This window comes from Phoca vitulina, unplaced genomic scaffold (genome assembly GCF_004348235.1).
Source record: "Phoca vitulina isolate PV1807 unplaced genomic scaffold, GSC_HSeal_1.0 scaffold52, whole genome shotgun sequence".
NCBI lineage: Eukaryota > Metazoa > Chordata > Mammalia > Carnivora > Phocidae > Phoca > Phoca vitulina.
In genome coordinates this window covers 4,355,838-4,380,582 of record NW_022589755.1, presented here as the reverse complement: position 1 = coordinate 4,380,582, position 24,745 = coordinate 4,355,838, and the positions used below count along the sequence as shown (strand labels likewise).

The window sequence follows — 24,745 nt, the reverse complement described above, 5'->3', positions numbered from 1 at the left end:
TTCCATCTGTACGAATACCGCCATATCTTTCCCCTTTAATTAACAGCCCCCACTTTCTTGCAGACAGCCCTTCTGCAGTCCGGTCCACAGCTCCCTTGCTCTGGATTCAATGAACTTCTATCTCCTTTGTTCTGCCTCAGGTCAATTCTCACTTCCCCTGCCAACAGCTTCCACCTAATCATTGCCCTACATTTGGGGGCCCCCATCCGATCAAGAGGCACTCCATTTAGGCACCACATCCTTGTGGCTCCTAAACAGTAAATCAGAATGTCAAATTATGAGAATACAGTTGATTTATACAAACTTCAATCACCTACACTTTCCCTGTCCTGTAATATCTAGTTTATTTTAGATACAGTATCTTTTCCACATTCTAAAGTGTACGATCCCCCCCTTTTTTTTCTCAGAGAATATTCCAAGTTATTTTGGGCCTCATATCCACTGTGTTTATTTATGCATTTTCTTACTCCTAGTCTACATAGAGCTGATAAAGCTTCCAGATGGGACCTAAATAAGACCATTCTCCTTCACTGATATTGTAGGACCAGACCCTTTTCAGCAATAGGAATCTTTAACTCCACACCTTCCCCGTGGATCTGTCACCAAGGGAGTATTTTCAATACTGGTGGGCAGGTCTTTCATTCACTGTGACAACTGTTGATGGCCTACTGGAAGCCAGGTTGGAAAGAAGGGATAGAAGGCTCTGGCTTACAGGGGAGAAGTGTTCTAAAGACTTAATCTTGAGTATCATTTCTGAAAAGGTTTAAAAATTAGGTGTAAACATAAAGCAGAAACATCAGAACTAGAAAAATCCGTATTTGAAATTTATTTTTTTTTTAAAGATTTTATTTATTTGACAGAGAGAGAGAGAGAGAAGGAGAGAGCAAGCACAAGCAGGGGGGAGCGGCAGGCAGGGGAGAAGCAGGCTCCCTGCTGAGCACCGAGCCCGAAGTGGGGCTCAATCCCAGGACCCTGGGATCATGACCCGAGCTGAAGGCAGCCGCTCAACCAACTGAGCCACCCAGGCGCCCCGTATTTGCAACTTCTAAATGTGAGGAATTTCAGGAGAAAAAGATGACAGGGCCTCTGAACTCAGGAACAAAGCTTACCTGAGAACTGGCCATTTCTTCTTTCACTTCCTCCTTTGGAGTTCTTCTTCAGAAGAGAGTCCAGGAGAAATCACAGCTGCATCAGGAGAAAATGCTTTTAAAGCCACCAACAGAGCCTCTTCACCTGTAAGCTGCTCACCTGCAGGCAGGATTTGGAAATGCAGAAAAGGCCCAATTTCCTAGCCTTTTGTGTCAGGAGCTATTCAGAAACAATGAATTCCTCCTTGGAGACCAATCTTTGAATTTTTCCTTCTCTGCTTTCAGGGGGCCTCCCCAACCAGACACACACAACTTCTGCTGGAGCAGAGAGAAAGAAGAGAAGTGTGACGCATGGACCTGAAGCTTCCAGATTCACGTACAGGAAACCATGTTACTCCTCCTTGAGCCAAAGCCTACACTCAGCTGTCTTCTATTCACGGGAAGCCCTCCGATTAACCCTGGCTTCACCTAGAATCGCCTGGAGCATTTAATTAAAACAACACTGTTGTTCCCACCCACACGGCTTGACAGAATCCGGGCTGGGGGGCACCGGATATGATCCTTTCTTGAAACTCCACACATGATCCTATTGGGAAGCATTTGGGGAGGTGACCAGGCAAAAAGCAGTAATCGAGGCTATGGTTGATATTCCGATTTAATCCATGCCTTGTCCACTGATTATAGAGTTTCTGGAGATTTACACTTTCTCCCTCTTTCTGCTACACAGAAGTAGACAGTCTTAAAAATGAAGTTTTCCCTTAGAAATGCAAATGTCTCTTACAAAATAACCAGACTAGGTTTCAGAGCTTTTTCTTTGCTGTTTCCTTTCTTTTTTTTTTTTTTTAAGTTTTTATTTATTTATTTGAGAGAGAGAGAAAACACAAGGAGGGGGAGTAGCAGAGGGAGAGGGAGAAGCTGACTCCCCACTGAGCATGGAACCCATTTCGGGTTCGGTCCCAGGACCCTGGGATCACGACCTGAGCCAAAGACAGGCGCTTAAGCGACTGACCCACCCAGGCACTCCTGTCTGCTCTTTCTCTAAAATACCCAGCCTAGGGGCACCTGGGTGGCTCAGTGGGTTGGGCGGCTGCCTTAGGCTCAGGTCATGATCCTGGAGCCTCCAGATTGAGTCCCGCGTCGGGCTCCCCGCTCAGTGGGGAGTCTGCTTCTTCCTCTGACCCTCTCCCCTCTCATGTTCTCTCTCTCTCTCTCAAATAAATAAATAAAACCTTTAAAGAAAAAAATTAAAAAAAAAAAAAAAACCCAGCCTAAAGTAAGCCTTATGCTAAAGAGACATATTTTGGGGTGACAAAATGTGCTCCTTCCGTAGGTAAATAATTTTCCAAATTGAATGCACTTTTTAAATTCCCATTTATGTAGAATGTTGTGGTTTGGAGTCAATGGCCAAGAAAGAATTCTTGAGACATCTTTGATGCAAAAAGGTGGTTTTATTAAAGCACAGGGACAGGACCCGTGGGCAGATAGAGCTGCGCTTCGGTTCCAACAGGTGACTGATTATACACTTCCAAGTTGGGAGAGGAATAAAGACAGCACAAGTTTCCAAAGTATTTTGGGAACAAGACTTCCAGGCTGTTGACAGGGCTAGCTATTTTTAGGGAAAAGCTCATTTATTTCTGTTCAGTAAACCCTCAGTCATTAGACACTTGAGATGTATATTGGTGGGCCATATGCTTGGGGGATAATTACTAACACGTATCCTGGGAGGTAGAGATAAAGGAAGTCTCCAAAGAATTTTTTATACGTTAACATAGACTCACAGGATCCTGGGAGGTAGGGATGTTATTGTTAAGATTGTCTTTTGCCCTTAGCAAAGAGTCAACATCCAAGCAGTTGAGCTCCCACAGGAAGGTCACTCTACCCATTTCAAGGACTTGGCCATGGGCTGTTGGCAGTAAAGAGGTTTAATTGTTTCTTTTGCCTTTGTTTCCCACATCACCATCAGGAGTAAATGAGAATTCTAATTCAATATTTTCACTGAAATTTAGCCATTCTAGAAAATAGTCAGTGGTTTCTCACCGTAAAATATGAAGTAGTCTTACTATGGTTCTCCTGGTGACTGAAATTGAAGCCACTTAAAAGCATCAAGTTGAACAAAATCAAAATGGCTGCATTAAAACATCCCTGAGGCATGATATTAAACTAAGTAAGCTTTTTTTCTCTTTTGAGAAACCTCCCCTCCTCCCTTATTAGCCCCCCCTTTCTTTTTTCTTTTAAGGAATCTGGTAGCACACTGAAAACATGATAAACGACGCTGGTGGCACAAACACAATTCCTGTCGAAACCAGCTAGATCCTGTTGAAGCGGGAGTGTGAGGTTCTTATCTCAGGGAGTCAAAGAATAAATCTCGAGGACAAAGGAGAGTGAATAAAGTGATAAGAGTTTTATTAAGCAAGGATACAGAAAAAGCTCTCAAGAGTAAGAGGGGTCCCGACAGGGTTGCCAAGGTGGGCCTCCACTGACGGTCTTTTATTTAGAACTGACCCGGGAGCTTGTGGCCTTAACATTCCTGTGAAGTCTGGGTTTGAGGAAGGGCTGGTGATAACATCTTTAATGGCTCACTTCTTCTTTGGGACCTGGTTATTCTTTGTTGGTCACAATGTGACTGCCATAAAAAGACCCACCTCTGATGCCCAAGGGCAAGATGGTCTGGTTTGTTTCCTTATCCCTGGTTTCCTTGTGCCTAAGCATTTTTGGGATTTCTGTGAGCCTGATCATGTAGCCCCATACCTATCTCTCCCTACCCAGCCCCACATGTCTCTTACTCAATGAGACCCTTCAGATGTGTATCAGTGGGACAGGTACTTGGAGGATGATTGCCAACATGTATCTTAGGGGGAGGGGGAGCTAGAGATAAAGAAGTTTCCAAAGGAATTTTTATATGTTAAAGTAGACTTACAGGATCCTGGGGGTCAGGCTAAGATTACCTTTTGCCCTTAGTAAAGTGTTAACATCCAGGCAGTTGAATGCCTGGAGGAATGTAACTCTGCCCACCTCAAAGACTTGTCAACGTGCTGCAAGCAGTAAGGAAATTTAATAATTTTTCTTTTGTCTTTGTTTCCCACATCACTGTATTTCCCTACAAAATCCCCGACCCTTCCTCTGAGTGCCTTGCAGTTTTGAAGGCCCTAAACTGCTGCACCCTCTCGCAAAGCAAGAAAGGTACCGTTCCTCTTTATCCCAAACTGTCTTTGCATTCTGTTTTGGCTTTGAAGCACGGAGGTCATTTTTTGCCAACAAAATGAAAGTGTAGGAGAGGAAAACATTTTTCTTCATCTGTTTTCAATTCTTTGTCCTTTTTTTTTAAGATTTTATTTATTTATTTATTTGAGAGAGTGAGTGAGTGAGAGAGAGAGAGAACACAAGCAGGGGAGTGGCAGAGGGAGAGGGAGAAGCAGACTCCCCACAGAGCAGGGAGCCCAACATGGGGCTCGATCCCAGGACCCTGAGATCATGACCTGAGCCGAACGCAGATGCTTAATCGACTGAGCCACCCAGGTGCCCCATAATTCTTTGTCCTTCTAATAATTAAGCAGACACAAGACAGGTTCACAAGAGGAAAAAAAATTCTTAATATGGGAACCTCAAAGATACTGAGTAAGGGACAGGTGGGACTAGGTAGGAAGAGATAGGTAGGGCTCACAGGCTCACAGAAATCCTAGATGTGTAGAAATACTGAGGTGTAAAGAAACCAGAGATAAGGGAACATAACCAGACCACCTTGTTTGTCTTAAACGTCAGAGATGATATATTCAAAAGAGAAGTAATCACAGTGCTGTCAGTGGTAGAGGCTTTAAAAAGATTTAAGTTCCCTGGTCAGTTTTCAATAAAATCTTAAAAAAGAAAAAATAAATAAAAGACCAACCATAAAAGCCTTTAGTGGTAACCCATTCAGGACCCCTCTCACTCTAGAGAGCTCTCTCTTTCTGTTCTCACCTTCACTTAATAAACTTTCACTTCACCCTTTTGTGTCCATGAGATTCATTCCTTGACTCCCTGAGACAAGAACCCTGCAACAATATGAGACTCAGAGACAGGTGATTGAAAGGCGACTGAGGCTTACATGCCCTTGTGACTCGAGGAGAAGGGGCTAGGGATTGAGAATTTCAGAAAGGAGGAAGTATATTCACGGGAAAAAGGAAAGAGCAAATGTTTGTCAAACAAATGTTTGCCACACCAGGCAGGCCGCTCTTTATACAAGGTTCATCCCTGGGGGGCGCCTGGGGGGCTCAGTCGTTTAGGCATCTGCCTACAGCTGGGGTCATGATCTCAGGGTCTTGGAATTGAGCCCCACATGGAGCCCCGCATCAGGCTCTCTGCTCAGCAGGGAGTCTACTTCTCCCTCTGCCCCTAACCCCACTCATACTCTCTCTCTCTCTCTCAAATAAATAAATAAAGTCCAAAAAAAAAAGTTCATCTCTGGTATTAGCCCTTTTCCTGGCAAAGGTACCTCATCTAATTTATTCTCGGTACATGTATCAGCCTCCAAAAAGAAGGAACTCCTTCCATTTGCAGCAACAGAATAATCCTAGAGGACGTTCTGTTAAGTTAAATAAGCCACACACAGAAAAACTGATACTGTATGAAATCACATATATGCAGAATCTAAAAAAAGGCAAAACTATAAAAGACTAGCATGTCTGTTCCCAGGGGCTGAGCATGGGGGGAATGTTCAGATGTTGGTCAAATGGTGAAATGGTTCATGATGCAGGACGCATAAGCACTGAATGTTTAATGTACAGCATGGTGACTGGAGTTAATAGGAGTGTATTGTACACTTCAAATGTGCTAGAAGAGGGCGCCTGGGTGGCTCAGTTGGTTAAGCAACTGCCTTCGGCTCAGGTCATGATCCTGGAGTCCCTGGATCGAGTCCCGCATCGGGCTCCCTGCTCGGCAGGGAGTCTGCTTCTCCCTCTGACCCTCCCCCCCTCTCATGTGCTCTCTCTCATTCTCTCTCTCTCAAATAAATAAATAAAATCTTTAAAAAAAAAAAAAATGTGCTAGAAGAGGCTATCTTAAGTGTTCTCACCACACACACACACAGATCTTAACTATGGCAGGTGAAGGATGTGTTTATTCCATTGACTGCAGTAATTATTTTGTAACCAGGACCCAAGGGTGCAAGAACACCTGGCTCCAGTGGTCCCAGACCTAGTTCGGCCACCCACAGCTGACAAAATCCAAAGGCAAGAAAGACGACTTTGGCGGCCTCAGGTTTGACCTCAGACTTGCCCGCTGGGTTCCTTCCAGCTTGTCTGTTGGCTCAGCAGGAAGATCCTGAGGGCAAAGCATCCCCTGAAGGGAACTGAAGCTACCCGGTCAAGCAACCGGGACTGCCCTGAGCCAGAAAGACCCCACCCCCGATGGACTCCCAGACAAGGACAGATCTGACCTTGGCTGGCTGCCTGCCTGCAGGTACCCCCTCACTTTTGCCCCCCCAATTTTTCTTATATAAACCTGGAAATATTTCCAGCACTTTGGAGACAGTCTTTGGGACATCACCTGGCTGTCTTCCCGGTGTGGGCCTCCCTGAAAGAACCTCCTCTCTTGTCTCCCCGCCATGTGTCTTTCTGCCTTGGATTTTGTCAGCAGTGAGTGGCCAAACCTGGTCCGTTTGGGACCCCAGGAGCCACGGGCTCTTGCACCCCTCCCTGCGCCCTGGCCAACAGCGAACAGATGAGTGGTAATGATGAGGGAGCAGAAGGCTGGCTGAAGACAAAGCCTAAGCGGACACCCTGCAACCTCCCCCCACCTCTCACTCCTGGGTGGGACCTGTGTGACATTCTTCCAGGAAGTTCCCAACTATCTTAATGTTAACGCCTTGCTAGAGGGAGGAAAAAAGACCTTCTCAATATGGGAATCTCAACTTGACAAGGAAAGGCCTCCGGTATCTTGTATGTCCTCCTTAGCATATGAAACTTCTTTGGAAACCTCCCTTTTCCTTACCTCCCCCAACCCCATAGTATATAATCAGCCACCCCTCCCAAGCCTGGGGCAGCAGCTCTTTCTGCCCATGGGTCCTGTCCCTGTGCTTTAATAACCGCCATTTTACACCAAAGATGTCTCAAGAATTCTTTCTCAGTCATTGGCTCCGGACTCCACGCCACGGAACCTCACCTATATTCCAAAACCCCATCAGTAGCAAAACAAGAAAGGAATTTACTTCAGGAAGGCCACCACAGAGAAGGCGGTGGAGCAACGGCTCAAAGATGGTCTCCAAATTGCTGGATGTGCTTCCAGATCTGGATAAAGAAAACACAGGACAAAGGGTGGTGATACATACAGGTGGGTGGTAGAGGTCAGGCCGGTCACTGTATTGTGTTAGGCACTTGGGGTCTTGCTGGCTCAGGGCAGGCCCTATTGTTTGACGGTGTAGTTTCCTTTCCCTTCCTGGAATGCTCTGCCTACTGGGCCTTCCGCCTGAGCTAAAAGATAAGCTAGCAAGGAGAACGGAATCCATTACAAAGTAGAGACTTAAGGTCGAAATGGAGACAGTTGAAAAGTACTACCTGGGGGCGCCTGGGTGGCTCAGTTGGTTGAGCGACTGCCTTCGGCTCAGGTCATGGTCCTGGAGTCCCGGGATCGAGTCCCGCATCGGGCTCCCTGCTCGGCAGGAAGCCTGCTTCTCCCTCCGACCCTCCCCCCTCTCATGCTCTCTCTCTATCTCATTCTCTCTCAAATGAATAAATAAAATCTTTAAAAAAAAAAAAAAGAAAAAAGAAAAGTACTACCTGGTCCCCTTTCCATTTCACAATATAATATGTATATTTACTCTTTAAAACCTGGGTGACTACTAGATGTTCAGAAATGGAAAACGGGGTGCTGAACGGGTTGGCTCTTGAAGCTGTCATGGAACAAGAATGCCCTGTTCCCTTTTTGGGGAGTAATAATTCCTGTCCCTTACAAGGTCGTTCTAGCTGTGCTAAGAATTAAATTGACGTGAGACAGATTAACAAGAGAGAATAAGATTTAATAGCACACATATGGGGAATCCACAAACACATGCAAATTCCAAAGTCAGGCAGGCAAAATTAGGTATGTATGTCATCCCGGAACCAAGAAGAAGGGAATAGGAGTGTGGGATTTCAAGATAAAGAAATGCAATTGACAAGGTAATAAGGAGAAGAGCAGGTGTTTGGTGAAGAGGTTCCGGACAGCTGCCCCCACTCCCCGCCAGAATGTGCCACTTCGGTGTATGGATTATTTTGAGCTGAAAGCAGAAATGTTTTAACCACATAGAAGAATCTAAATTGAAGGTCTTTTCCAGAATAAAGGTTATTAACAAATTGATTTTCTCTGAGTGACTCATCTCTATTGTAGGGCAAATGCCTACCAAACATCTGCTTTTCCTATTGCCCTGCGAATTACATTCCTTTCCTCTGAAATCTCAGATCCCTACCCCCTTCTCCTCAGTTCAGAATCACATATATACCTCATTTTGCCTGTCTTTAAAATTTCCACGTCTATGTAGATTCCTTGTACAAATGCCATTAACTGTGATTTTCTCTTGTTAATCTGTCTCATGTCAATTTGATTCTTAGTCCAGCTAGGACCCTTGAAGAGGACGTGAGTTCTTGCTCCCTGACACTGGTAATTAGATGTTTGCTCTGCCACACAGAGCGATCACTCAGTAAAATTTATCTCCTGTAATGACCCTCGTTTTGGAAAGGGCCCCCAATTTAGATTCCTCTCTATAGTTAAGGGAGGAGCAAAAGTTTCTCTTGGGCCCACAGGGTCTTGATTGCCTTCAGGTCCAAATAATCCACATGCCAAAGTGGCACGTTCTGGTGGGGCTTGTCCCGACCCCTTTCAGGCACAGAATTTAATGAGAAAGTAAGGCACCAAACATACAATCTTTATGATGTAGTTTTGGAATGTTGGTGAGCTCAAGAGCCAATGGCCAAGAAAGAATTCTTGAAATGTCTTTGGTGCAAAAAAAGGTTATTTTATTAAAGCACAGGGACAGGACCAATGGGAAGAAAGCTGCTGCAGTGTGGTTGTGAGGAACGGCTGATTATACACTATGGAGTTGGGGGAGGTAAGGAAAAAGGAAGGTGTCCAAAAGGATTTTCATATGCTAAAGAAGACCCTCAGGATACTGGAGACCTTGCTATTGTCAGGTTAAGGTTGTTTTTCCCTCTAGCAAAGCATTAACATTAAGACTGTTGGGAGTTTCCTGGAGGAATGTCACACATGTCCCACCCAGGAGTATGGTGGCAGAGAGGTGGTGGGGTCCAGCTTCTGCTTTTGTCCTTACCTTGCCTTCCGCTCCCTTATTATTTGCTCCCATATATCTGATTTGGGGTGTCAAACATTAGCACCTACCATTGAGATGTGGGAGGAGCAGTGAACCAAACCTCTGACCTGCTCTAATCTGTTCAATGACGGGAGAACCCAGGGTGGGGCCAGACCTAGAAAAGCTTCAGAAGAGAGGGTTCTGGGTGGAGCTGGAGAGGCAGAGGGCTCTAGGCTTCTTTTTTTTTTTTTCCTAGACTTCTGATCTCCTTGCTAATTGGATATTCCCAGTTCTCTCTTCCTAAATTTGCCTAGCAGAAACTTTTTGTAGGATTATATTCTACCTAAGCCAATTTCCTGTTTATTTTGTAACACAAATAATGAGCAATTTAACATAAACACGTAGAGATTTCCGGGACAATACTATTAGAAACTAAAGTTGACCCTTGAAAGACATGGGTTTGAAGTGCATGGGTCTACTTGCACAGAGATTTTTTTTTTTTGGATAAATACAGTAGAGCACTGTAAATGTATTTTCCTTATGATTTTTTTTTTTTTTAGATTTTATTTATTTGACAAGACACAGCGAGAGAGGGAACACAAGCAGGGGGAGTGGGAGAGGGAGAAGCAGGCTTCCTGCTGAGCAGGGAGCCCGATGTGGGGCTCCATCCTAGGACCCTGGGATCATGACCTGAGGCGAAGGCAGATGCTTAATGACTAAGCCACCCAGGCGCCCCTATTTTTATTTTTTTAAAGATTTTATTTATTCATTTGACAGAACAAGCAGCTGGAATGGCAGGCAGAAGCAGCATGCTCCCGCTGAGCAGGTTTTCCATGAAACCTAACTCTCTCCCTGAAAATGACCCTCCTAGTCTTCATTGCTCTTCTAAGTCCACCAGTAGCATTTTAGACCTCTATACCAATAAACCCATTTTTTTGCCTGATTCTAGAGCCCTCAGTCCAAACTTCCTCCATTGTACCAAGTACCTCCATGCATTCTTTCCTGCTCCTCTATTGTCATTTATCCCCTCCCCGCCCCCAAATCCAGTAACTTTAGCCTATTGTCTTTTATGTCTATTGTCCTCAATATCCGAGCCATCATTTATCAGGAGTCCTTAGTTTCCTCATGACCCTGAACCCATTACCCCCAACCCTACACTCCCTCTTTCTCATGGGCCCTTTCGTCTACTGATGTCCACTATTCTCCCAGTTCCGATGATCCCCCTCCACCCCATTAACTCTCTATGCCCATTATGTTCCCCAGGCATCATCTGTTCTTCCCACCCTTTATCTCTGGTTGAAACACTGAACATCCCCAGGCCTCCATTCACAAGCAACTCTCCCCCTTCCACCCCTATGTTCTGTAACGCTTCCTAGGCAGTAAGGTTTGCATGCCTTTTACCCAACCTTGCCTTTAACTGCCTTTGCCAATTCCTCATCCATTATCCCCTTCCTTCCCATGATTTCCTTCACCCTCTTATTCCCTCAACACACATATCCCTCATGTTCTTAATGTCCCTGAATACACTCCACCCCCAACCTTAAAACCCATAGTGCATTTTAATCCCTCAGGGGCATTTAACCTAATGCTTTTTCATCATGTTGCATTACATGGTGTGCCTCAAGCAAATATGCTCACGTCGAAATCCTCACTACATGTAATTGTAACCGTAGGCAGTGGGATCTTTGCAGATTTAATCAAGTTAAAATGAGGTCATACTGGATTCAGGTAAACCCCAATTCAATGACTGCTGTCCTACTGAGAAGAGGGAAGTTTATTTTTTATTTTTAAAAAATATTTTGTCAGAGAGAGAGAGAGAGAGAGAGAGCACAACCAGGGGGAGCTGCAGGCAGAGGGAGGAGGAGGCTCCCGGCTGAGCAAGGATTCCGAAGCCGGACTTGATCCCAGGACCCTGGGATAATGATCTGAGTCGAAGGCAGACAGTGAACGGACTGAGCCCCCCGGGCATCAAGAGAAGAGGGAAATATAGACACAGAGTGGTGTGTAAAAAGGAAGGCAGGGACAGAGTGATGCATCTACAAGCCAGGGAAGGTCAGAGATAGCTGACAGTCCTCAGAAGTTAGAAGAAAGACTTAATTCTTTTTTTTTTTTTTTTTAAGATTTATTCATTTGAGACAGAGAGAGAGCATGAGCAGGGGGAGAGGCAGGAGGAGAGGGAGAAGCAGGCTCCCTGCTGAGCAAGGAGCCTGAGGCAGGGCTGGATCGCAGGACCCTGGGATCATGACCTGAGCCGAACAAAGGCAGACGCTTAACCATCTGAGCCGCCCAGGCGCCCCGAAAGACTTAATTCTTGAGATAAAGTGTGGCCCTGCCAACAGCTTGGCTTCAGACGTCTCAACACCTCCAGAATTGTGGAACAATTTTTCAGGTTTTTTAACCAGCCAGTTGTGAGATTTTACAGCAGCCCTAAGAAACTATCATGGATCCTGTCCTCTCTTCCCTTGTGGCTCTGTTACCCCAAGCTCCCAAACTCTGTGTTCTCCATTTATTCCCTGGCCATCACTCCACATCTTTGGGCCATGAATTTCCACCTAAAGTGGCAGTGCTTACTCCTTTCAGTGGCACACATTGTGAATATGGTCCTTGATGATATTATCGAACAATATAATTAAACACCCTCCCGTAATTCTGGTTTGCTACCATTTGTGGAAGGTATGTACTAGTGCATGTTTGCAAATACTGTATATTCTCATGCATGTAGTCACAATATTCTAAGTTATAAGATTACGTTTAACTTTTTAGAATTTGCATTTTTCCATTTAGTTTATATTAAAGTTTTACCCAAATAAGGCCGTATCACTTACTAGACAGTCCATTCTAGAGAACGTAGGAATTACCTGTATATTTCAGAGGTACTTTTTCCTACTCACCTATGTCTGTCTCCAGACTGTTTACAGATTCTCAAGCTTCAACATCAGCACCTCCCTGGGTCGCCAGCCTGCTGGCCTTCTTTGCAGACTTCAAACTTGGCAGCTCTCAACAATCGTATTAGCAAATTCATTAAAGGAAATCTTCTACTCTAATTTCTATATATTATAAACCTGTATCTATTTCTCTATCTGTGGATCTATAGAAATATGGATAAAAAATATACATAGATATGTACATGTCCATTCTATTGATTCTTTGGAGAAAGCTAATATAGATTTTAATTCCGCACATTTTCTTCATCCAACGTCAGCCTGCTGAACTTAACACTAGTAACACTGTATATCTAATTAGACAGAACTTCCATACCATGTACTTCTTTGAAAAATTATTTTTGTATTATCACAAATATTAAAACAGAGGAGAAAGTTAAATGCCAAATTCCATTTGAAATCTTACATGTGTGTGCACATACGTGTGTGTTAATTAATATTTGAATTTATTTAGTCTTTGATATTTGTCATTAATACTAGGTCTTCTTATGCAGGGATTTCTTATTTTGGTTCTTTTTAAACAGCTTTATTTGGATATAATTTACATGCCATATAATTTACCCACTGAATGTGTACAATTGACAGCTTTTTAACCAATTCACACATAGGTATAAGCAAACCACTGTCAAACATTTTACCACCACCTAAGAAACTTCATACTCTTTAGCTATCACCACTCTCATCTTAACCTCATACCTAATCTGCTTATTTAACTTTTTTCCAGTTTTCTTCAATATTACTGACATATAACATAAGTTTAAAAGTGTACAATTTAATGATTTATGTATATATTTTGCAAAACATTTACCACAGTTAACATCCGTTACCTCACAGTTACAATTCTTTGCATGTGTGATAATTTTTAAGAGCTACTCTTTAGCAACTTTCAAATAGGCAATATAGTATTGTAATTATAGTCAGCATATATTCTAGATGTGCACCTCGTTATCTACTCATCTGATAACAGACGCAAGTTATTTCCATGTCTTGCCTATTAGGAGTAATGCTGCTGCATGTTCTTTATTTTTCACATGGTTGTAATTTTTCTAGGTTTGTTCTTGCAACTGACTTCTAGTTTCATGCCATTGTCGTTGAAAAAGACGCTTGGTATGATTTCAATCAAATTTATTAAGACTTGTTTTGTGGCCCAATATATAATCCATACTGGAGAATGTTCCTTGTGCATGTGATAAGAATATGTTTTTTGCTGTTGTTGGATGGAATGTTGTAAGTCCATCTGCTAAATGTCATTTAAGTCTGATGTTTCCTTATTGATTTTTTGTGCATTATTGAAGGTGCAGTATTGAAGTCCCCTATTGTATTGCTGTCTCTTTTTCTGTTCTTGTCTATTAATAGTTGCTTTACATATTTAGGTGCTTTGATGTTGGGTACGTAAGTATTCCAAAGGTGACCCTTTTGCTGAATTGACTCCTTTATTTTATTTTTTTAGGGAAAGCAGGTTATATTTGAAAAACATAGATTACTACTATATTTATCGAACAAAACTAGTTTTTAGAAGTGACTCATATGCATCCAATCTTTGACCAAATCAACACAACAATGCAGTGCACAAAAGATTATATAGCTCAAAGCGCAAAAGGCAATACACAGAAGTAAATGTCTTAATAAAGATGCTACATAAATATACAAACCTACAGCTTCACTATAAGCAATTCATAAGTACACATTAGCCACCTTTCGTGAACAGGAAATGAGTGTTTTGTATTTGGTAAATGCATATATAGCGTATGTACAAAACCTTTACTCACATGTAGTCTAAAAATCAAAGCAGAATGTAAGGTTTTCTTATGTGCAGATGTACATTTCAGAAACAACCCAACTTGAACTAAATCCACTACCAGAAGTATTGCAAAAGTGACCCATACAATGCCTACCATTTGCTTGTATACAAAGAAAAGCTGCTCAGAAATAGTATCAGGACTCTTACTAAAGGGTATTATGATAACCTTCCTGAAAGGACAAGTTAGTTATTTGGGGGCTTTAAATAGCAGAGAACATTGTAAATTAAATAAAGTGTGAAAAAGTATGCAATGTATAACAGCCAGAGGTTAGAAACCTGAATACTGTGGAAAAGATTTATTAGCTTGTGCAAGTCGGTTTTAATGAACTACCAGCTACTTGTTACAGTAAATTACCAAGACTATCATTGCAATGGTACTTTTCCACACACATCAAAATCTGGAAGCAGTCAGTTCTTCTCAAATTGTCATTTAGTGTTTTTTCCCCAACCCTCAAAACACAGAAATAGGTTTTTGAATATCAACTAGCCATTTAGGGGACACATTAAGATACAGAGGTACATAAACATTGCACAAACCAGAACGGTGGAAATCCTTTTTGCTATTCTGCAAAACATCACATAATTACAAACACTGCACAATGTAACCCCTTTATTTTATAATGACCTGTGCTGTGTCTTACTATAGTCTTTGGCTTAACGTCTATTTTGTCTGATGTGTAAGCACAGCTACCCTGATTTCGTTTGGTTTCTTTTGCATGGAACAGCTTTTCCCACACCTGCACTTTCAGTCTGTGTGTGTTCTTAAGGCTGACGTGAGTCCCCTCGAAGGAAAATATACTTGGGTCTTCTGTTTCTTTCCATTCAGCCAGTCTATAACTTTTGATTGGAGAATTTAGTCCCTTTATATTTAACGTAAGCATTGATATAGGTATGTAAGCATTGATACGGTATGGAGTTACTGTTGTCATTCTTTTCATTGTTTCCAGTCTGTTTTAGAATTATTTGCCCTTTCTTATTCATTTGCTCTCTATCTTTGTGATCTGATGATTTTCTATAGGGGTATACTGAAGATTCTTTTTTCCCTATCTACTGTGTATCTACTACAGGTTTTTGCTTTCTGGTTACCGTGAGGCTTAAAAGAAGGCATCTTGTAGCGGCTGATTTTAAGTTTTTAACAGCTCAATTTCCATACTAAAACATTTTCAGGCCTGAGGTAACTCAAAAAATACGAATGTACAATTCTATGTCATTTTAGGGAAGAGTTACCTATTCTCTTTCTGGTATCTGTGCTGATTTCCTCATTTCAACCACATCCACTGATAGTCTCATCTTACAACAATTGCTATTATGAAGGTACATAGTAGTTTACTGGACTGCCATCTCTTTTCCCTTAAAGGCCAATTAGTAAACCATTTTATTTATAATATCCAGGAAGTTTTTTTAGTTTTAATGAATGGGGAATGATGTTCTGAACACCTATTTCATGGTAATTTACATTAATGTTATAACCAAGAACAACATCTCCATTTAGATTTTCCTCGTATACTGTATATCATATTCTCATTCACCTGCCATGTAAAATTAGATACGCATAAAACCCACCTAAGAAGGGCCTATCGCATCTTTGATGTAGCAACATGCAGCCACGTAATTTCACACACCCACTAGGCATAAGTTAATTTTCTAGAGTGGTCTGAGAGTAGATATGCATTGATATTTACTAGTCACAAAACTCACATAGGGTCAGTATAAAACAAAAGCACATACTGAAATTAATTGTACCTATGCAAAAATCCATCCCTTGTAAATATTTTTTATTATTTTTCTTTTTTTTAAAGATTTTATTTATTTGACAGAGACACACACACAGCGAGAGATGGAACACAAGCAGGGGGAGTGGGAGAGGGAGAAGCAGGCTTCCCGCGGAGCAGGGAGCCCGATGCGGGGCTCGATCCCAGGACCCTGGGACCATGACCTGAGCCGAAGGCAGACGCTTAACGACTGAGCCACCCAGGCGCCCCCCTTGTAAATCTTTTGAAGCATAAGAGCATATACGTCATCTAAATGTTTAACTTTGTATTATTCCTTATAATTAAGTATTTTGATGTAGAGTACTGTCTAAACAGAGTAACTGATGTACTGCTTTCTATTGATTTCTGTGACATTTATTGACATTTGATGTTCAATTAAATACATTTCTAAATATTTATGTTTTTGAAGTTACTTTCCTTTCTGTACTCTCTAATGTTTTCTAAAGTGTATATTTAAAAAGGTCTTTCCTCATTCATACGTTTGTAGGATTTGAATCTAGTGTGCATTTTGGGATACTGATTCAGGATTGAATTCCAGTTAAAGGCATTGCAACTTTTATACTTTACGGCGACTATCCTGTATGATAGCTATGATGTTGAGCATGTACCTCTAGAGGTTTACCACATCCTTTACTTTTGTAATGTTTCTCATCCGTAGGAACTCTCTGATGCTGAGTAAGGCTTAAGTACTGTAAGGGGCTTGCCACTTTCAGCATATTTGTAAAATGCTCTCCACAATACATTTTCTGATCAGGAATCATGGTTTACCATTGCTTAAAGGCCTTGCCACATTCTTTACATTTGTTAAGGTTTCTCTCTAGTATGTATTCTGTAATGATTAGTAAGGTGTGAGTGCTGTTTAAAGGCCTTGTCACATGCTTTACATTTATAAGGTTTCTCTCCAGTATGAATTCTGTGATGTCGAGTAAGTTTTGAGTGCTGTTTAAAGGCTTTGCCACATTCTTTACATTTATAAGGTTTCTCTCCAGTATGAATTCTGTGATGGTAAGTAAGGCTTGAGTTGTGATTAAAGGCTTTGCCACATTCTTTACATTTGTAGGGTTTCTCTCCAGTATGGATTCTGTTATGACTAATAAGTTGTGAGTGCTGGATAAAGGCCTTGCCACATTCTTTACATTTGTAAGGTTTCTCTCCGGTATGAATTCTGTGATGCTGAGTAAGTGTAGAGTCATGTTTAAAGGCTTTGCCACATTCTTTACATTTATAAGGTTTCTCTCCAGTATGGATTCTGTTATGGTGAATAAGGCTTGAGTGCTGGTTAAAGGCTTTGCCACATTCTTTACATTGGTAAGGTTTCTCTCCAGTATGAATTATGTGATGTTGAGTAAGGTATGAATGCCTATTAAAGGCCTTCCCACATTCCTCACATTTGTAAGGTTTCTCTCCAGTATGAATTCTGTGATGTCGAATAAGGTGTGAGTGCTGGCTAAAGGCCTTGCCACATTCTTTACATTTATAAGGTTTCTCTCTAATATGAATTCTGTGATGACTAATAAGGTGTGAGCGCTGATTAAAGGCCTTGCCACATTCTTTACATTTGTAAGGTTTCTCTCCAGTGTGGATTCTGTGATGCTGAGTAAGGCTTGAGTCATGGTTAAAGGCCTTCCCACATTCTTGACATTTATAAGGTTTCTCTCCAGTATGAATTCTGTGATGTTGAGTGAGGCCTGAGTGGTGGTTAAAGGCCTTGCCACATTCTTTACATTTGTAAGGTTTCTCGCCAGTATGGATTCTGTGATGACTAATAAGGTGTGAGCGCTGGATAAAGGCCTTGCCACATTCTTCACATTTGTAAGGTTTCTCTCCATTATGAATTCTGTGATGTTCAGTGAGGCTTGACTGCTGGTTAAAGGCCTTGCCACATTCTTCACATTTGTAAGGTTTCTCTCCAGTATGGATTCGCTTATGTCTATTTACTGATGAGCAGACCTTAAAGGTTTTACCACATTCTTCGCATCTGTACGGTTTCTCTCCAGTATGCATCCCCTGATGTTGAGGTAGTGCTGAGTGCCAGTCAAAGTCCTTGCCACATTCCTTAAAAATGAAACTTTTCTCTCCAGTATGGATTGTCTTAGGCATATTTAGTCTTGATGATTGACTAAACACGTTCCCAGGTTTTTTACATCCAAATGGGTTTTTTCCCACATGAATTCTCTGACGGTCACCAACACTGGAGGACTGGTTAAGAGCATTCACACATTTATTATAAGGATTCTCTCCCATATTCATACTCTTATGTATAATAAGGTTAGAGTTTTGATAGAAGACTTCCCCACATTTATTACATTCATAATGGTTTCCTGGAAAATGAGTCCTCAGATGTTTATCAACATTTGAGCTCTGCTTAAATGTTTCCTCAGATTCAATGCATTGAGCAATTCTGTCTCCATTGAAAAGGCTCTGGTAATTCTGCAGGGTCGACTCCTTGGTGAAGCAGCTCTCAAATGGATCCCACTTAGCACTTTGTTCTTCATTTTTCAATTTCTGATTTTCAGAAATATTTGACTGAACAGTGAATCCGATCCTTTTGTCAGAATGGTCCAAATAATTACTTTCAGCAGGGACTAGGTAACTTTCCAGATTTTCCAAACTGTCTTTCCCTAAATATGTATGTTTGAATACTTGATTTGAGATTTTACTTGCAGAATCACACTGGTTTTTGGAAACAGCTGACTTAAAAAGGGAGGTTTTCCAAAATGTTTTATATCGTTCACCATTTTGGACAGTGAGATTCTTATTATGGGCAGTTGTCTGAGTCTGGATATGTCCTTCATGATATCTTTGATACCCTTCACTCTTCCCATCATTGTCCCGGTCTATAATTAAGTGTAAATCCTCAATGTCACTATTTTTGTGTCTACCCATTGACACTTTTTGGAAAGAAGCTTCTATGCTCGGCTTTGGCATGAAGCTCTGGATGTCATGTGAAGATATGGCTGAAAGATATCAAATAAGAGAAAAGTAAAATCATTCCACTTACTACTCTCAGATGAATATGCTGACAACTTCTAATATACAACCTGAAAATCAGTCAGAGAACATCAGCAAGGTGGCTAAGAAGGAATCATCAGGACTTCATTCCTGCATGGACACATAAACTTGCAAACACACTGACCACATAGCCTAATACACAGTTCTGTAGTCTTGTCATGCTGGAGCACACATCCCTTTCCTATACCTCAAAAAATCAGGAAAAGTTCCATATGGGCCCAAAATTTGCAGATGGGAGGAAATTTAAACATACAACAGAAACGGACAAAATAGGAAATAGCAAAAATAGGAAAATATCAACAACTGGGAGAGCTGGTTTTCAGGAAAGATCAACAAAAATTAACAGACCTTTAACAAAATCAAGTAAGAATGAAAGAAGACCTGAAGCCTCGGTGGCTCAGTGGGTTAAGGATCTGCCTTCAGCTCAGGTCATGATCCCAGGGTCCTGGGATCGGGTCCCGTATGGGGCTCCCTGCTTAAGGGGGAGGCTGCTTCTCCCTCTTCCTCTGCCCCTCCCCCCCCGCTTGTGCGCTCTCTCTCTCTCCAATAAATAAATAAAATCTTAAAAAAAGAAAAAGAATGAAAGAAAACCAACTAAATCCGAAGTGAAGAAGTGAAAGCAGACAGTGTAACTGATACCACAGAAATACAAATAAGCAGTGACAATGGATAATTATATACCAAGAAATAGATACCAAAAATGTGTATAAATTTCAAAAAAGATGTAAGCTACCTGGCAGACCCCATCATGAAGAAATATTTAAAAATTCACAACTGATCTACAACTACTAATTAGATTGAAAAAGTAATTTAAAAACTCCCAACAAAGAAAAGTCTTGTGCCAGATGAATTCACTGGATAATTCAGAGATTTAATGAGAAAGTACTTCAAGTCTCTTCCCACATTTTTAGAGAGTGAACAGAAGGGAAATTATCAAAACACTCTCTGTGACACCAGCATTACTAGGTTTTCAAAGACAAGGGAAGACACGACAAGCAGAGAAGGCTATAAACTACTACCTGTAGTCATCCAAAGTCCACAATAAAATAAAGCAAACTGAAAATCAAAAGCACATTTTACCATTTTACAACATAATTAACAGGAAATTCTTCCTGGAATTTGAGGGTGTTTTAACATACGGAAAACTATAAATTTAAAACTCCACATTAACGAAGATCAAAAATGACCATCATATTGATACAGAACAAGAGTATGAGCATACTGGACAACATTTCATTATTAAAAATACTCAGTAAAGTATTTATACTTTATAGAAGGAAACCACCTCAACCTAATAAAGGCCATATATGTATGAAAAGCTGAAATCTAATATATTTAATAGTAAAAGACTATAAGCTTCTCCTGTATGATCAGAAACAAGGTAATGAAGGGACTTCACCACTTTCAGTCAACACAGTAAGGGATATTCTAGTCTGAACAAACAGGCAAGAGAAATACATAAATGGAATCCAAACTGGAAAAGAAAATGCAAATTTATCTGTTTACAGATGATATGATCTATAAAAAACCCTAAGGAAACCTTATTTTTTTGGTATTTTGTTGGTCATCACTAGCATTATTTATTTCTACTAATTTTTTCAACTAGACACTCCATTTTCAATTTTTTTATGCTATAAATGCTTGAGTTAAGTTGCTTTTTTCAACTTTTTTTCTCCTCTTTTTTTTTTTTTCCTTAAAAGTAGGTTCCACACCTAGCATGGAGCCTAATCAGCTCACCCAGTCCTGAACCCAAGACCCTGAGATCAAGACCTAAGCTGAGATCAAGAGTCAGATGCTTAACCGACCAAGCCACCCAGGCACCCCCAACTTAGCTTCTTAACATTTTAAGACAAGGAACTAGAAAAAGAAGAAACTTAGCTGAAATTCAGTGGAGGAAGGAAATAACAAAGAAATATCAGAAATAAATAAACCACAGACTGTAATAAATAATAACACTGAAATTAATGCCCAGATTGTCCAAAAAATAATCAAAAATTTAACTATATTAACTAAGAATAAAAGAGAAGTCTCAAAAATCAAAATGAGAAATGGAAGAGAAAAAAACACAACAGATAACTACAGAAATATATAGTGTGATAACAGATTGCTATAAACAATCATATACTAACAAATCAGGTGACTTAAAAAACCCGCAGATAATTCGTAAAAATACCTAAGTTACCAAGATTGAAATATGAATCTTAAACCCAAGAAATAGGAGATCTTCTCAAACCAGTAACAAGAATGAAAGTTGAATGTGGAATAAAAAAAACTCCCAGCACAGAAAAGCCCAGGACCACATACCTTCATTGGTTAATTCTATCAAACTTAAAAAAAAAAAAAAAGAAAGAAATTAATGACAATCTTCATCAAAATCTTAGAAATAGTGGAATGGAGGGAAAGCATTCAAAATCATTTTATGAGGCCCAGCACTACCCTGGTACCAAAGCAGGATAAACACAATACAAGAACAAAAAAGTCTAGTTTACTCCACGTAGGTGTTTGGTGCTCTGGCTTTCTGTTGATGGCCATTTGCATCAGAAATGTTTCTCCATCACAAGCGTAGCTACCATCTGGCACAACACTATTACAATACCACTCAGCATATCCCCCCTGCTGTATCCTTTATCCCCATGACTTCTTAATTCCATAACTGAAAGCGTGTACCTTCCATTCCCCTTTACCCAGTTTGCCCATCATCCCTCTCCGTTCCACTCCAGTAAGCAGCAGTTTGTTTTTTTGTTTTATACTGGGTCTGTTTCTGCTTTTTTTGTTGTTTCTTACCGTGTATGACAATGTGGATAGACCTAGAAAGTATTATGGTAATTGAGATACATCAGGCAAAAAAGACCAACACCGTATGATTTCATTTATAGGTGCAATCTAATAAACAAATGAACAAATAAAAGCAGAAACAAACCCATAAATATCCATTTCATTTTGAATAAGGTCCATGAATAATTCCAAGAAGTATAAAAATTCCACATTCCACACATTGTATGATGGAACAAGTTTGCCTATAACAATTTTCCACTGATGGCAGAAGACAGGACTCCCAGACTCAAGTCCAGGGATCTTATGGCTCACGACACATCAAATAGCTTAAGCTTCTTGATCACACTAATTTCACTCGCCAGCCCCCCAGCCCCAGCTGAGACAGGTAGATGCTGCACATGCAGTGGGTTTGTGTCATATCTGTGAGACCCTGAGCACAGGAAACTCCAGTATCTTGAAGGAGCATACAGGATACCTTCCTGAACTTTTGCCATAGAAGGAGACATCTCTGTTTTCCTCTACAGTAAACAAATCTGTCCTCTACCCAAGGGCAAGATATTATCACTATATTCCAAAGCTTTTTAATACACGCACATCAGAGGAAAGACAACTAAGAATAAAAACTTTCAATACCTCTATCCTTAACACGTGGAGAAACTTAAAACCATACAATTATCTCCCAACAATATCCACCACTCAGTTTGACCCCAGCTTGGCTCCTGCCTAATCTTCCCATATGTACACCATCTCATCAAACTTTAATTAATCTGACACAAGATCTGGGATAAAATCTACTCAATTTGGGTCACCTGGGTAGCTCAGTCGGTTAAGTGTCTGTCTCTTGATTTTGGCTCATGTCATGATCTCAGCGTCATAGGGTCAGGTCCTTCAACAGACTCCGTGCTCAGTGCGCATCATGAAGTCTGCTTGAGAGTCTCTCCCTCTCCCCATCCCACCCACCCCGCCCGTCATGTGCTCACGCTCTCTCTGTAAAATAAATGAAAACTTTAAAAATTTTAAAAATCAGTTTACATCAGGAAACATTTTTCAAGACTATAATTGGCAAGATACAATGCAGAAGAATTGGGTGAGCTACAGCATTCACTTCTGCACTGTCCCTGTGGGTCCAGGTAAACAAATCCCGGTACCCATGGCGGTCTACATTAAATTTCTGTAATGAACTTCCTAAGGGAGATGTGTGAAGAACACCTCAACTGTGTGAAAGCATACAATTTACACGTATCTGATGAGAGGATTTTGTACACCTAACCAAGGCAAAGCAGGTCCTGCAAACAGTGGAATCATGGCTCATGACAATAATAGGTCTGAGAATTGGGAAACACATAGGAATTAGGGCAGAGGTGTTCACCACCCATCAATAGGGAATATTATAAAGAGCAACGTAGACATAAAAGATGAAGGGGAGGGATGCCTGGGTGGCTCAGTCAGTTAAGCGACTGATCTTGGGGTCCTGGGATCGAGTCCTGCATCGGGCTCCCTGCTCAGCGGGGAGTCTGCTTCTCCCTCTGCCTGCCGCTCCCCCTGCTTGTGCTCTCTCTCTGACAAATAAATAAATAAAATCTTTAAAAAAAAAAAAAAAAAAGATGAAGGATTTTGTAAAATGCAACAGAGGTGGTCACAATGTCAAAAATACTTTTGGTGGTGGGGCGCCTGCGTGGCTCAGTCGTTGGGCGTCTGCCTTCGGCTCAGGTCATGGTCCCAGGGTCCTGGGATCGAGCCCCGCATCGGGCTCCCTGCTCCGCAGGAAGCCTGCTTCTCCCTCTCCCACTCCCCCTGCTTGTGTTCCCCCTCTCGCTGTGTCTCTCTCTGTCAAATAAATAAAATCTTAAAAAAAAAAAAAAAATACTTTTGGTGGCTCTGAACTTAGATGAAAATCCGGAGGAAATGATCGTGTGACTGCAGTTGACCTACTCTTTGTACCTGGAGTGGATGAAAATCACGGGACCACTGAGCTCACAACAAGATTTCAAGGAATAACAACAATGCTACCTACAGCAAATGTATGATTTTGAGAAGATATCCACAACAGTATCCAAGATATGTTTTTCTTCATGATCTTTTGCTGCTCATTTGGCAGTGACACACAGACGAAAATTTAAAAGTCAATGTACCTTTAACCTCCCTCCAAACAAGAGTCCACAGGGCTAACATTAATGGTCTTGAAAATAAAGAAGACCCACATGTACCACAAGGGACACAGCCCTGGCCACTGTGTAAACATGCCAAAGAAGCATTCATCCAAAATCACAGCAAGAATCTTTTCAGCCAAAACCTGTCCCTGTGGGCGGGACCCCTTTAGAGACAATATCTAATGACTTGAGCATACTCATGTGATAGGCCATAAAGTCTGCAGAAGGGGTTACCCTGCCTCCAGTGAAGGAAGGAGAGAGAGAATGGTAGACCAGCTATCGGTTTGCCAAGATCCGAGCTACAATCTATAGAACAAGTAAATGATTGCTACTGCCAAGCTTCTGGAGGCCATTCTGCTATGGGATATAGGAATAATCACTCATCAGAGCAAAGAGGCGCATGGAAGGTTTTGACATGAAAAGTGACACTGGGGGCACCTGGGTGGCTCAGTTGGTTAAGCGACTGCCTTCGGCTCAGGTCACGATCCTGGAGTCCCTGGATCGAGTCCCGCATCGGGCTCCCTGCTCAGCGGGGAGTCTGCTTCTCCCTCTGACCCTCCCCCTTCTATCTCATTCTGTCTCTCAAATAAATAAATAAAATCTTAAAAAAGAAAAGTGACATTGGGTGTATGGTCCTGGGAGATGGCTAAACATCACTAGAGGCAGGAAAAGATGGAGACAAATCACAGAAGTCTGCTCCAAGATTGTGGTGCCATTAATCCACGTGAAGAAGTGACTAGTTAAAGCAAATGAAAAGAAAGCACAATATAACATTTTCGGAATACACTTCAATTTGTTATCCATGTGGGGGAAAAAAAGAAAAAGAATAGAAAACCTCAGTCACCACACAAACTAGAGAAGATTGCTTTTTTTCTTAATTTTATTTATTTACTTGAGAGGAGAGAGAGCAAGAGAGCGGGGGCGGGGGGGGGGGGGGGCAGAGGGGGAGGG

The 24,745-nt window shown here is 41.4% G+C and overlaps 1 protein-coding gene across 1 annotated transcript in view; it reads right to left on the bottom strand.

The window, feature by feature from the left end:
• Positions 1-24,745, bottom strand: part of LOC116622219 (zinc finger protein 208-like) — a 57,123-nt gene that overhangs the window by 20,163 nt on the left and 12,215 nt on the right. Inside the window, 1 exon segment of the mRNA XM_032388481.1 lies at positions 16,657-18,814. Within this exon segment, the coding sequence (XP_032244372.1) occupies positions 16,657-18,814 (2,158 nt within the window).